The sequence below is a fragment of the Triturus cristatus genome, chromosome 9 (genome assembly GCF_964204655.1).
Source record: "Triturus cristatus chromosome 9, aTriCri1.1, whole genome shotgun sequence".
NCBI classification, from domain to species: Eukaryota; Metazoa; Chordata; class Amphibia; order Caudata; family Salamandridae; genus Triturus; species Triturus cristatus.
In genome coordinates, this window is record NC_140592.1 from 567,018,921 (window position 1) to 567,033,521 (window position 14,601).

Sequence of the window (14,601 nt, forward strand, 5' to 3'; positions counted from 1 at the left end):
AATTATTTGTGATAGAAGCCGCAAGTCTGGGGACTCGCCCCTCTTTTTCACAGGCTCCCTGAGTTTGTCCGCCACCCATTTTGTGAGCCATTGTAATGGTGCAGCTATGTAGTAGTGCTCAAAGTCAGGTAGTGCTAACCCTCCTTCTATTCTTGGCCTCAAAAGTGTAGTGAGGGCTACCCGCCGCCTGCCGGGTCACCATATAAACGCCATTACCAGTGATTTCAGGTGGGCGAACATCGGGTCGGGATCCAAACTGGTAGAACTCCATAATAATAGAGCAGCCGCAGGAGCGTCAATATTTTTAGGAGGGCCACTCTACCCGTTACCGACAATGGCAGGATTTCCCAGAAATCAAAGCTGCTCTTAACCCCCCGTAAAGCCCGCCCTACATTTCCTTCTAACAGGTCGATAGGAGAGTGATAAAACTGGGTGCCCAGGTAGGCCAAGCAGTGGGGTTGCCATTGTACCCCCATTCGTCTCTGCGGGGACAGCTACATCTGCCCTAACTGGGAACAGGGAGGACTTTGTCCAGTTTACTTTTAGGCCCGCTACTTGCCATAAACCATGGAGGAGGTCCTTCATCCCCTGTAAGTGTGTTGCATCACCTGCCAGTCACATCAGAAGATCATTCGCCTAGAGCGCAATGTGGTGAATCTGGCCGGGTACTTCCAATCCCTGAAAATATTGCCCCGTGCTAGCTCTGGCTGCCAACGGCTCCATGGCCAAGGCAAACAATAGAGGCGACAAAGGGCATCCCTGCCTTGTGCCCCGTTCTATTCTACAACTTTCTGAAATTAATCTGCCGTCTTGACTCAGGCAGTAGAGTCTGAATATAGCAGGCCCGTCCATTTAATAAATGCTGGGCCTAACCCAAACTTCCTCATCACCTCGAAGTTGTAAGCCCATTCAAGGCTATCGAAGGCCTTTTCAATATCCACTGCACAGATGGTCTCACCCCCTTGACGTCAGACCTCGCCTCTAGGATCCGAAGCCTAATGTTTAATACGGTGTTTCTGGTGGGAATAAAGCCAGCCAGATCTTGCTGGATTAAAGTGGACATATGTGGGAGAAGCCGAGTCGCCAGTATCCGGCTCAAGACCTTATAGTCTCTTGTGGTGGCAGGGAGGTGACCCTCCCGTACTGCTTGGTTGTAAAGCTCCACTAGCTTAGGAGCAAGCAGATCAATATAGGTCAAGTAGAACTCCACCGGGAGACCATCTGTCCCTGGTGTCTTATTTCTGGCCATGGTTTTTATAGCCCCTCTAACCTCACTTAGCCCTATGTCAGCGCCCAGATCTTCTGCTATTTCTTCCGGCACCAACGGTAAGTCCACTATGTTGACAAAAGTAGCCAAATCCTCAGGAGTGGGCAACTGTTTGCTCTTATATAATATCTCATAGAATTCAAAAAATCTATTATTAATGTCCTGCTGACGGTACAACGGTTCCTCCCCCAGACCTCTGAGTTCTAGTATCACTGAACCCTGTTGAGCCGGGTTGGCCAACCAGGCCCGCAGGGCTCCAGACCTATCTCGTTCAGCATGGGCTCTGGTTATATCGTTTTTATAGTCAACACATCGAAGTTGCACCACCTGGGCAGCAAAACTCTTCCCTAGCCGTTAGAAGTTCCTTCTGCTTGGCTCTCTGTTCTGGCCATTCTCTCTCCAATTCCTGGAGTCTGTTTTCCGCTGATATCGTGTCCTGTAGCAAAGTCTTACACACTCTCACAGATTCAGAGATAGACCGCCCCCTGATAAGTGACTTAAAGGCATCCCACTCTATTAATTTAGAGGTTGCTGTATTGGCATTCTCTGCAAAATACTGTTCAATAGCAGTACCCACCGCTACTCTGTAAACCTGATCCTCCAATTTCTCTGGTTTCAAGCACCAGGACGGAATTCTAGGGCGCTCACGAGAGCATGTTAAGCCTAGTTATAGCAGGTTATGATCTGATATTGTTCTAGTGAGGTACTCGGTAGTCTGTACATGTTCATGAATGTCTGGGGAGCATAATATAGAGTCCAATCTAACATGGAGTTCATGCAGGGCCGAGAAAAATGAATAGTCCCTGTCAGCTGGATGTTGTGCCCTCCAGGAATCTACCAAACCCCACTGCAATTGCCAGGTAAGGCGTGCTGCTTCTATTTTATGTGGAGGTGTGCCTGGGAGTGGCGGATGTGACCTGTCCAATCCAACGTCAGTAACACAATTAAAGTCCCGACCTAGGATTACTGGGTCCATCAGTACAGAGGCCAGTGTCCCAGATAACTGGGCCAAGAACGCCAGCTGTTCTGTATTTGGGCCATAGAGGCTTCCTAGGGCTACATCTCTACCATCTAATTTACCCGTGACTATAATGTACCTGCCATCCAGATCAATCATTTGGTTCGTGCGTTGGAAGGGCACCCCTGCTCTTACCTAAATCAGGACCCCCCGAGCAAAGGCCGAATAGTTAGTATAAAACACCTGACCCCTCCATCTATGCTGGAGTGCAGCCCCCTCTTTGGCCATAACATGGGTTTCTTGAAGCAACGCAATCTGAATGCCTCTCCTTATTAGAAAGGCATGTATCCTATGATGTTGTGACAGTGTGTGCATCCCCCGAACATTCCAAGAGATACATTTAAGGTCTATGTGGGGTACCATTGAGATAGGTGAGACATATTATCTACAACTACACTGATTTTGACACGCCTGGCCCCAACAGTTCTCAAACCCTTAACTAGTGCAATAACAAAATCCCAACTCCCCCTCCCTAGGACAGGTGCAACCAAATGATTTCCCATCCAAACTCAGAGTAGTCTACAAAACAGTGTTATGACTAGTGAGTCACAAGCAGAGGCTCCTAGAGTTCCACCAACATCCACCCCCAGCAGTGTTTCAAAACATTATTTTCCCTGGGATCCAGGAGGATTTCAAAAACTTTGTGTTTAGAAGGCCATCCCAATTCTCTCCTTCCACGTAATTATAGGCCTAACGGCAGTACTATTTAATGACCACATCAGCGACCCATATTGTTCAAGTCAGACAATGTCGTCCGCTGTTTGAGGCGTGACCTGCGGCAATTCGTCATCATAGTTTTCATTAGAACTAGCAGCCACCGAGCTGTCTGACTTATCGGCATCTTGACCAGTCTTATTCGAGCCAGGGCTGGAGTCCCTTCTGGTGAGTTCCACCGCCGCCTGTAATACCTTACGCTTTTCATTCCTGGCTTCTCTGGAGCACAGGCTGCTAGTGCGTTCTTTCTTGTATGCTGTTGTGAACTTTCCAGTGATGCAGTCTGTGAGAAGTTGGCCTGGCATATGCTGGTCACTAGTTATAGTGGCCACCTTGCACCAGTCCAATTCGACTCTTATGGTAGATAGGTTAAAGACAACCTTTTAAAGAAAGCTATCCTAGTGGTAGCTGTGGAGAGCAGCCTTCAGGCTAAGTCTCTGAGGAATGTAAAGTCGACTTGTAAAATGACAAAGCCTAGGGCCTTGGGAATCGCTGGGGCTTCACTACTGCAGTGTTAGCAGGTAAGTAACAAGCCCACGGGAGACGCGTGCAGTGTCTAAACACAGCCGCGGGTTTCCTATAGGTTACAATGGAGCAAGTCGCGGTTTGTATTTTAAAGTTTTAGGGCACTTCGAAGAAGTCAACAAGGAAGCCACTTACAGGGTAAGTATTTCGAGGGCCAACACTCACTTGGGCACCGGAGTGCACGAGTTACCTCACCCAGGGAAGCCGGGTGCATAGGTGTCTTTCGGTGTCGGGTCGCGATGCTGTTTTCAAGGGAGACCAATGAAGACTTGCTGCTTGAGACGACTGGAGAGGTGTCCGCTGGAATCCGAAGGTGGATTGAAGATGAAGAGGACCTGAAAATTGAGGGGACAGTGTTCAAAGTCACTTGCCAGTGACCCAGGATGGATGACCACAGATGTCGCGTCATTTCAGGTCGTCGATGGTGATTTGTTTCTTCGCTCACAAGGTCCAGGAGGGATCGACGATGACCAGCAGCTGGATTCGGAGTGTCCCACGACGTCTGCAACCGGATTGGAGCCAACAAGCCTTGGCAACTGCAAGTCTCGTGAGAACTGAAGATAGTCGATGATGCAGACCAGCAAGGTCTGATGGACTTACCCAGCGAGGGTAAGTGAGGGCAGGCCTGGAGCAACCAGGAGAGCCCTTGAAGTTGGTTAGAAAGTCTTCGGTGAGTCACTAGCCAACGGGCAAGTAACTGCGAAGACGCCTTTGCAGGAAAAGTTTCACAGGAACCCCCGGTCACTCTGGACGGGGTAGGCCGTTGATTTTCGGAACAAGACCTGCTAGGGACTTAGACTACAGATGGTCCAAAGCACAAGTTCGTAGAACGTTGTTTAGGGTTTGCACTCGAAATCAGTGCACGGTTCCCTGGTATTGCTGTTCCTCGTCATTCGTGGGGTCCAGATGCCACAGCTTCGCTGGGGACTCAAAATGGCCGTCGAGAGGTCAGGAAATCTGCCTCAGGGGACGCAGGGACTTCGGACTCCGGCGGGAGCGGTGAAGTTTGCAACCGTCGATTGAAGTTACAGGTGCCTGCCAAGCAAGGGAGTCACTCCTTGACTCCAAGGGAGATTCTTCAGTCTTCCAGAGATAGTGGAACGTCGAAGGGCCAGGATTCTTCTTTGTAGAGCGTCGTCCAGGGTAAACTGAATTGCATTGGCAATGCTTGCTATCTTATAGTGAAGATAGGGAAGGGACTAGCTCTATGACCACTCCTCTAGGAGGGTCAGAGTAGTGGGTGGTTACACCCACTTCCCTTTGTCCAGTTTCATGCCAGAGCAGGGGCAGGGAGCCCCTGAACCGGTTTGAGCTGGCACATGCGCAGAGGAGCCTACTGCTCCCCCAGTGCAGGACTTCAAAGCACACCAATAGTGCACCCACCCAGCTCCAATACACTAACTCCTGTCTGGGAGGTGGTGACACCTCCCTGTGACAGGATACCTTTTGTTGGGCTTCCTCCACTGCGAGTTTCGGTCAGCAGCAGGAGGGCAGCCCAGTGTCTGTGCTGGTGGCAACCATTTTGTGATGCCAGGGCTCTAGAAGATTTCTACCGTTTAGTACAGTGGGTACATGTCATCTCCTCTAGAAGGGTGGGATCATACTCCCACACCAGTTACTGGTGTGGGGGTATGATTCCAAGTTGTTTGACACCAAACACAACATGTTTTGATGCAGTCATTCCAAAGTTAGCATTTACCGCGAGGTTATAATGCACTTAAGAGTATATGGTTTAACCGCATCCACAAACAGCAGCAGAGAATAGACTCTGCCAGCTGCAGAGGGGTCCTGCTCATGCAGAAGCTCCCCCTCACATAGTAAACCAAGCACCCTGCCCTCAGGATTGATAGGGCCTGCAATAGGGGTGACTGATAGGTTTATATGTGTGTGTATGGTGAGATATAGGAACCTATACCTCAGTGAGGAGTGCTAACACTACCTCACACAGGCTGCAGTAGCAGGCCTGTGGTGTCAGATTGAGAATGCTTCCCAGGGGTGGCATAATACATGCTGCAGCCCCTGGTAGGCCTGTGAAGTACCAATGCCCTAGGTACCTAAGGTACCATATACTAGGGGCTCATAAGGTACCACAGTATCCAATCACTAGTGCATCTAATATGCACACCAAGTTGTTTAGAGAGATCAGTGAGACTGGGGCCCTGTTTAGCAGGGACTCAGCTAGACTGTAGCCAGAAACCAGTGTATACATCAGAAAAAAGGTGGGGGCAACATAAGTGCAGATCCTAGTCTCCTACACAGTCTCTTCATTCATTCTGGCTCCGTTGATTGTCTAGCCAGTCCCACGCCTCCTGCGCCACTCGCAGCCGCGTCGGAAACAACATGGCATAAGGTATCTGAAGTTGCATTTTTTCTTAACAGCTAAAAACAAGCATTGGCATAGCCAATAGGTCTCGCTTTTGGGACCTTATAAGCATTTAGTTATGCAGCACAATATCCTTGGAGCAACAATAGTAACTGTTGCATGGTTAAACACTTATAAGGCCCCAAAGGCAAGACCTATTGGCTATGCCAATGCTTGTTTTATATGTTTTAGATATAACGGACTACAGAGCCATATCAAATTCCATCAAGTTCAGAAGCTTCCATTAGGACAACCAAGTCTTATAGATATCTGCACGCTGTACCAACGTTTTTACAGTGTCACCTATTAAGAATAAGATAAGCAATTAGTAAAAAGACAAACTGACATTTGACCTCTGTCCTTGAACACACAACAAATGTGCCAGGATAAAAACAAGATTTAAAGGTGTTTTAATTGCTTATTCACTTTCTGTACAGTTTATGTAAACTCACCAGAACGACTAGTTGGTCTTTTTTAATACCTCCACCCGATAAAATCTGACTTGTAGATTTTTCGAGGCCACAGTGGCCTCTGGTATGACTGAGGCCAGTGCTTGTTGTCTTACTTGACGTGCTTGAGAGTGTATGGTTGGACCTTTCCAAGTGGGTGTAGTTAGTTCTAAGTTTATCTCTGGAGGGAGGAACGGTGCCTGTGGGTTTTGCCCTTAGGGCTGCACTTTGTGCCTCTGCCAAGCCCAGAATGTGTGGAAAGGATATGCCATCATACTTGAAAGATAAGGTGGAGGGCCTTATCAATCCAAGTTTACTGGCCTGGCTCAAAGTACTGGACCTGGAAGGACCAAGGCCAGGATGGCCTTGCATCATAGAGCACCAGTTAAGAGTTCCTACATGCTCCTTGTGTCAAGTAGCTGGTCTTTTTGAGGCACAAAACCTTTTAGGAGTTCCCAAACTATTAACCACATTTCCTTGGTGGACAGTAAGTGGGCGGTACTCAGTGAATCGCCATTAAGGGCTACAATTACTGAGAAAATTGGCCACTTGTAGGAGTGTACATCATTGGGGACATTTCGCTCCATTCCAATACAACTCTGCATTTCCTATAGAACGGATCATTGGTTTAACTCAACACTTCAGGAGAGGGATTTTATTGGAATGGAAACCATTCCCACACCTGCTCTACTGAGGTGTGCCTCACTATTTACTGTTAGGACTCTCCTAGGGAAGTGTGTATCTGCTAATGCAAGGTTGAAGTGCCCCTGTCCCAGCTGCAGTGGAGAGAGAGAAAGATATGTTACCTCACTAGTGTTAGCAAGCCTCTGTAGCCGAGTGAAAGAGAAACAAAATGCATGTATGTGGACCTAGAATAAGTGTTTGTTCTTGGCAATTTACAGAGCTGTACTTATTATTTTCATCATTTTGCACTGTTGAGACGGGTTAACAAAAATGTGAGTGTTTTTTTTTTAAAGATGCAGAAGGTTTTCTAGGCCACAAATCAGGTGGAGGCACTTATATTTATATTGAAATATGTCCTATTCAGTGGCATCCTGAGCAGGTTCTCCCGGTGAGGAATAAAAAAAAAAAAAGGGTCTGATGGTTGGCAAAATTATAAATACATTTGTTGGGACATGATTCCCGAGTGTTTGGGTTGTGTTGGCAGGCTTAGATTATATTGCGGAATAATACAATGTGGCAAATATTTTAAGGAGGCTGTAAACTAAGATTGGGAGGAGGTGTATAACTCGAGCAACCATTGCACCTTCCACCACATGTCATTTCCCTTTGGAATGCCAGGCACATGCATTAGTAAGTGTACTCATGCCAGTACAGGTTAGCAGCAAGCAGACCCACAGTGACAAGGGTGCCACGGAGGTGGGTGGGTTGTTATGAGGATTGACTAATACTAAAATATCAAAATGATGGTAAGTAAATAGAATTCCGAATATTCAAATGCTAAAAGTTCACTAAAAAGAAGCATTCTTTGTGATTATCTGCAAGCCACTAAACCACTTTGCCCCCTGTTATTGAGGGGTTTCACACCAGTTTATAGATGCAAGTAGAAAGTGAAATACTAACAGGCAATCATTCTCCGTATTGGTTAAATTTGTCCATGTAAATTGTGAACCCGTCATTGGTTCGCATCTGGAGTGGTTTCTTCATTGTTTTCCACCGAGGCAGAACAGAGGCTATTTCATGTATTGCTAGGTGTTTTGTGTAGCACTGGCTGGCTTATCCGGGTAGTTTCAGGGTAGAGTGCGTGTAGTTTCGCATTGCCTCGTGTGTCCTGGTGTCAAGGTTGTTTTTCCTTTAATTTCTGACCTAGCAGTAATGCTTTCCTTTATTTTATGTGCAGGTCCAGAGCATCATTCGTTCACAGACTAGCATGGGGATGAGTCACAGAGATCGCTCTACAACAGGAAATACACTGAAGACCAGCCTTAGCTCAGCGCTTACCACATACTTTTTTGGACAAGATCTCAAGGGAAAGTTAACTATCAAAAGCTTCTTAGAGTTTCAATGAAGACTTCAGCATGATGTGCTTAAACTCGAGGTAAATATTTAATATAGAAGAATAACCTTGGGACAAATGAGCTAGCAGTGTATGCATGGGAAACAAGCGTTGGCCGCGCGCGAGCGGCCGGAGACGCAAAATGTGGTGGGGGAGGGGGAGAAGCGGAAGTTGTGTGTGCGCGTGCGTCATCGCGATCGCTCTGAAAGCGAAAGTGATCGCGATGACGCACACATGTTTTCAAAGTGCTGCTAGCGGCCAGCTGCGTGCGTGTACGATCGCGTGAACGCAAGCGTTAGGCCAGCCAGCAGCACTTTGAAAATCCCACATACAAAATGTCTCTTCGAGCCAGCGCAAGCGCTGGGGCTCAGCGAGACCTAATGAGGCCCTATGACGCTGTACTTCTTTCGTGAAATCCGGAAAGATCATTATTTTACTGTTGGCAACCTGCAGTTCCTGTTTTTGATGGGCCTTAAGGAGCACATGATAGCGATGTCGAAAATGAAGCAATCTCGCCACTATGGATCGGGAGGGGCCCCCGGAGGGGGCGGTCAGACTGGGACTCTGTGGGCCCATTCTAAGGCACAGAAGGAGGAGTGTCCCTCCGGGACGACTTCAGTTTTGATCCAGTCTTCAAGGAAGCCCACCATATCTGTACCCTCCGATTTTTCCGGCATTCCAATAATCCGTATATTATTCCTGCGGGATCTTCCTTCACTGTCCTCTGCCCGTGCCTCTAGCACTTAGACTCGACCCTCAACTGTGGTCAGCGCCTTCTGGAGCATCTCTACTTTTTCAAGCACGTCTTCGAGTTCCTTTTCTGAGGCTAGTACTCGTTCTTTGAGTTTACGGTGGTCATCTTTCAGCAAACTCACATCTGTCCCTATCGAGTTGATTTTCACCTCTAAGGCCTCCCTGGAGGCCGTGATGGCTTGCATAATGTCTGCCAGGGTGGGGGCCTCAATTCCCTGATTCTATACACTCTACCTCGTCATCTATTTGAGTTCCTGGGCCCCTGGTGCTAGGGACGCTATATCCCCTTCTCTTTGATGGCTTCCCCATTGCTTCTTGTAGACTTTCACTTGCTCGCTCCTGGGAAGCCCTCTATGCTCAGATCCCCAGGTCAGGCATGGTGCGCAGCGCTCTCAAGTGGGGGGCCCCCTCCTAGAGCAATCCTTGTTTGTGACGACGCTCCCCTGCACAGCGATCTCAGCTGCTTGGCCAGGCGTTGTCCCCTTCAGTGATCTAATACCCCCAGATTATTAGCCCAGTTGGACATATCCCTAATCACAGGAAGAAGCGGGAATCTGTACCTCGTGCAGAGTTTCCGGGGAACCCACTGGCAGGCAGATTTCATGTTCATGGAACCCTCTTTCCACTAACAGCTTGGCGATGAAGATGCCTGGGCCGATCACACCACTGGCAAAAGCACAGCCTTCTCAAGCCGATCCAGGCCCCTCAATTCTGTGTCCAGGACTCCCCTGTAGTACCCTGCTGAAACTCATTTGTGTCACTAGACACTCCACACTTAATAACAAACTTCGTAAAATCATATGCTCACAATGGCATATTCTCAATTCAGGACCCCATTCCAACCCCCTGCCTCGACCACTTTTTGCTTTTCGAAGAAACAGAAATCTTCGCAACATTCTGGTTAGATCTAAACTAGATGAAGCCAAAACTTTCAACCAGAGATCGATCATGGGTACCTCTCCAGTGAAAGGTAACCATAAATGTGGAAATTGTCATGCATGTAGCTCTGCCCTGGTCTCAACGGAACTTCGCTGGGGGAAACAAACTTTCCAACTGAAAGAAATGACCAATTGTAGATCTGCCAATGTCATCTACCTTATCCTGTACCCCTGCCCTATGGGCTGTGTAGGCGAGACGGGAAGGGAGTTTAGAACCCGCCTTAGTGAGCATAAATCAGCAATCAGGAATAAACGGAGAGGGGCTCCTCTCGTACAGCATTGGCTTGACCATCAACATTTGGAAACCGAACTTCAATGGACCATCTTAGAAAAAGTCCATAACCCGATAGACAATAACATCAATGGACTCAGGGGCAAAAGAGAGGTGTTTTGGATTTACATCCTCCGGACCTCTCTCACTGGTCTAAATAAACATTGCCCTTGGCAAAACGCGCTACTGTAACTGTTTGACCCACTGCGTATACTCTCCTCATTCTTAAAGACTCACAAATATTTTTTTTCTGTATTTCCTCTAGTTTTAGCCTGGCTCATTAGCTTCTGTGAGTCATGTTGATCTACCACACTGGCTACTTATTATTTGGGGATCCCATTTGTATGGACCTCTCCCTTCTGTATAATTTATTTCTGTGTTTACAAAGACTCTTTTTCTTATTTTCTTCCTTAGTACCGTATAATACGTCACCCATCTCTCGGACATATCCACGCTATTGTGAATCTGTTCTGACACCTGTCAGCAGTCTGTTTTTTATGTCTATGACATTCTCACTCTTGACTTATCCAAGGAAATTACTGTGCCATTATTCCAACAGGTTCATTCTTTCCGTTTTTTGTTAGCTTTACATTTACTCTCACTGTATTATTTAATTATATCAGCCCCTTATCCCCCTCGAGCCATGGGACCTTAGACCGATTCTACTTCCAAGATGGCGCCTGCATCAATGCACACACTAGTAGTTTGCGCTTTCACTGTCTATGCCATTGGCGAGCTCTATCACTTCCGGTATTTATGCATCCGGTTCTGAGAGGCTTTCATCGGACCGCGACAAAACTAAGGGAACTGCATGCGGGAGCCCGTTCTCTACAACCAGGTGAGTTTACATGGCGCGAGATTTGTGAACAGTCTTAGCAGTGTCCGCGTGTGGAGTGTCTCGACCTTTATTATATCCTTACATTACTTTCTATTATATTCTAGCCCCGTACATCTGGTACTCTACTTCTATGAATATGTCTGAAAAATTGGAACTGTTGACCCCACGTGGTGTTTGACTATCTCATATCATATAAGTTACCTGCTGTATTCTCCTGCAGGCTTTCTGGTCTTTACTATTTTGATTTCTCTTTTGGCGCCTATGTAATGACCGTGTGGAATGCTCTAATACATTTGCATTCTCTGTGTCCACTTCAACTTAGGATACTATCTTTTCCTCGGTGGATTTATACTCATACGTTATCATGCCCATGAGGTCTACCCTATACCCTTGATACCGAATGCACAGTAAGAGAGCCCTCTCACAATTTTATCACCCTATTAGTACATATTTGGTATAGATTAGTTACACATTAGTTTATTCTCTTATAGCCATGTCCCGCTCTGAATTGGAATCCGGACGTAACCTATTCGTACCTCTCTGATATAACTGGTTATCACCGGCTTGGCTCCTCCACAATAAGTACTATGTCGCCATTGTCCCTTTCCCTATAATGCGTGTGATTGATTTGAATGCAGGAAGTGGTCTCTATCACTCTCATTTTAAGTATGCAGCATGTGGAGGTACCTTGTTGCCAATATGAGTGTGCCTTTATTCTGGATGACTGATTTCAATGTAGCTAGTCGCATCCATTCTTTATATTTCTTTGTACCCTTTATATCTTGTCTTCACACCCCTTGTATGAACTTTAATCACTTTTTCCAACTTCTTTTGCACTATCTTGGTGGACTTCTGGTGGTGTTTAGCTCCAATAGATAAGTTAGGTTCCAGTTTTTTATTCTTATATTTATATATTCTCTTCTTGATCCTCATTATTGTCCACAGATCTTATTTTACGATTAAGAAATCCTGATACCTCACAGTTTGCATTGATATGCCCCCTAAAGAAACTTGCGGATTGGATCTATGACCTAATCTATGATTGTGACTTTCTGCACCCTGACGAAGGACTTGTTGGACCTCGGTCCTCCTCCGAAACGCGCGTCGGCGCTTAATGTGTCTACCTACAGAATTGAAGCATTTTTCTTTGTCATTTGTAATTCTGTTTGTTTTTTCAAATGTTTTTTGTATTTTCTTGTTTAATTTTGTGATACTTATGGTTTGCCTTTTCTTCCTTTTTACAATTTTTCCTTGTATAGACTGTCTAGTATTTTTACTGTTCTTATTTGCACTGTGAGGAACAAATATATGTATAGCCAATTGGGGCTCTTTGAACTATAGACCCACTCAGCCTATAGAGTGCCTTCAAATACCAAGTATTTTGATAATACTCTTGCATTGCTTCTATACTTTTTGATATCAAATAAACCCAAAAATCCAAATATTTTCTGTGGTCTAATGAGGTTTGTTTATTACCTGTTGGATTAATTACCTATGAAAAATGAATAGGGGGGAGTGTTTGCTGTTTCTTTATTAGTACCCTGCTGAAGAGCCTGAACCGCAGGCCCACACAGGCTCAGAGCTCTCACTCGGACCCCCACTCGCAGTTTCCAGTTCAGGACGGGTGCTGCCGCTGCAATCCAGGCACTCTGCACGCATTCGCCCCTTCGGCAGCGTACCCCAACAATAAGGCTATGTCAGGGGGGAGAGACCACGCTCACTTTCCGCCTCTCGAGATAGCATCTGTGGCCTCTCTGTGGTCCCCCATTAAATAGTGCAGTGGTTAGGTCCACCCAAGCCCAGGCGGCCCACAGCAGTCCACCTACTGTGAGTTCCAGGGCCTGTCAGGTGGCACCTTAGCAATCCGGACCCACTGTGTGTAGCCTTGGATGTGGTTGCGCTCTCCACCAAAAATGGCGATGCCTGGGGGGGGAGGGAGGGGTCCTGCTCACCTTCTTCCGATTGTGCCCCCATCTCCCTCCAAAATCACTTAAGGGTAGACTGTGGCCACTGGTCACGAGCGCCGCCACTCTCAGCACTTAGGCCTCATCTTGGGAACTCACATCAGGCGAGGTAGGGCTATTAGTTTGCAGTGGGAATCTTCTCAGCGCCTGCCCGGGGCTCCTCTCTCATGCCCCCACAGCAACGCGATCTGTAGCAAACTCAGCTCACTTGCTCTCACCTCCGCAAACGCCAGTCCGGGCACCTGGCGTGCAATCGCCCATGCGGACGCTCCTCACCAAGATGGCGATGTCAGGTGGGGGAGGGGTCCCGCTCACCGTCCTCTGTTCGTGCCCCCGTCTCCCTCCGGAGTCCTCTCAGGGCAGTCCGGAGTTACTGGACACGTTCGCCGCCCCCTCAATTTGCAGGTTTCAGCTCTCCAGCCCGCAGCAGAGAGAGGTAGGACAGCAGGTCGGTAGCCGGGATCTCCGCAGCACTCGTCCGGGGGGGACCTCACTCGTGCTCGCGCAGTGGCACGACCAGCAGGGTCCGCAGCACCCCCACCGATACCTCGCTTATTCCGCTGTCTACTCCTTCAGTCTCTTCAGGGTCAAACACTGCTAGGCTCTCGTAGCTCCCCCACAGCTCACGTTGTCCTCGCTCCCCCACTGGCTAGATTCTCCGCCCTTCCCCGGCTGCCATCTTGCTCTTCGTCGGAAAGCTCGCTGCTAACTCAAGTCACAGCGATTCTGCCTCCAACTCGTCCCACTGATCAATGGAATGGGGACCAGCACATTCTCGGGTCAGTTTCTCGACCATATGCCCCAAAATATATGTGCCCGGGGCTCAGGATAGCTGTTTGCCAGGGGGATGTCGGCTGGAGCTCCGCAGCCCATGTCCAGTCACATCAGCTCCTGGTCACGCCCCTCCACCAGGGGTTCCCCCTAATGATCTCAATTCTGAGTATGGGCAGGAGGATTCAAATGATTCCAACCTGCCAAACTCTGACCCCTGAGGGAATAGTGCAGATGGCACAGAGGATATACCCCTCCTCCTCCTGGGGGGTCCAGAGTAGACCAAGGAGGTCTAGATCCTCCTCCATAGAACCCAATGCTTCAGGCACTTCCAGATCTAGTAAGAGGGACAACTCTTGACAGGGAATACCAAATGGTAAAACTTGAGAACGTTAGACTTAAGCTTAGGAGAGATCAGTTGGCCCTTGACAAGGAGTCCCTGGAAGTACCAAAGACTAGGAAGAGACTGGCATTATAGTCCCTTGGTGGCAGTAACAGTGTCCCTAGAATCAGACTATCGTCTTTTGACAATAGGAACCTGAGCAGGATAGTCCCTCTTTACCAGGAGGGGGATGACATCCATAAATGGTCACTGCTTTGGAGAGGGCCTCCAAAGTTCAGAAGGTCCCTCAAGAGCTGTGGGCAGCTATCCTGTGACTCTCCTTTGCTAACAAAGGTAGAGATAAGCTCCTTGCTGATAGAGAAGAGGATGCT

General features: G+C 47.8%; 2 protein-coding genes across 6 annotated transcripts in view; one reads left to right on the forward strand and one right to left on the reverse strand.

The window, feature by feature from the left end:
- Positions 1–14,601, reverse strand: part of KLC3 (kinesin light chain 3) — a 1,068,754-nt gene that overhangs the window by 787,639 nt on the left and 266,514 nt on the right. The gene's annotated exons all lie outside the window — the stretch shown is intronic.
- LOC146798300 (uncharacterized) overlaps positions 11,106–14,601 on the forward strand; it is a 59,496-nt gene continuing 56,000 nt past the window's right edge. The window contains exon 1 of the mRNA XM_085625584.1: positions 11,106–11,152. Coding sequence (XP_085481710.1) covers positions 11,126–11,152 — 27 coding nt within the window. The 5' untranslated portion in view covers positions 11,106–11,125. The remainder of the gene's footprint in view (positions 11,153–14,601) is intronic.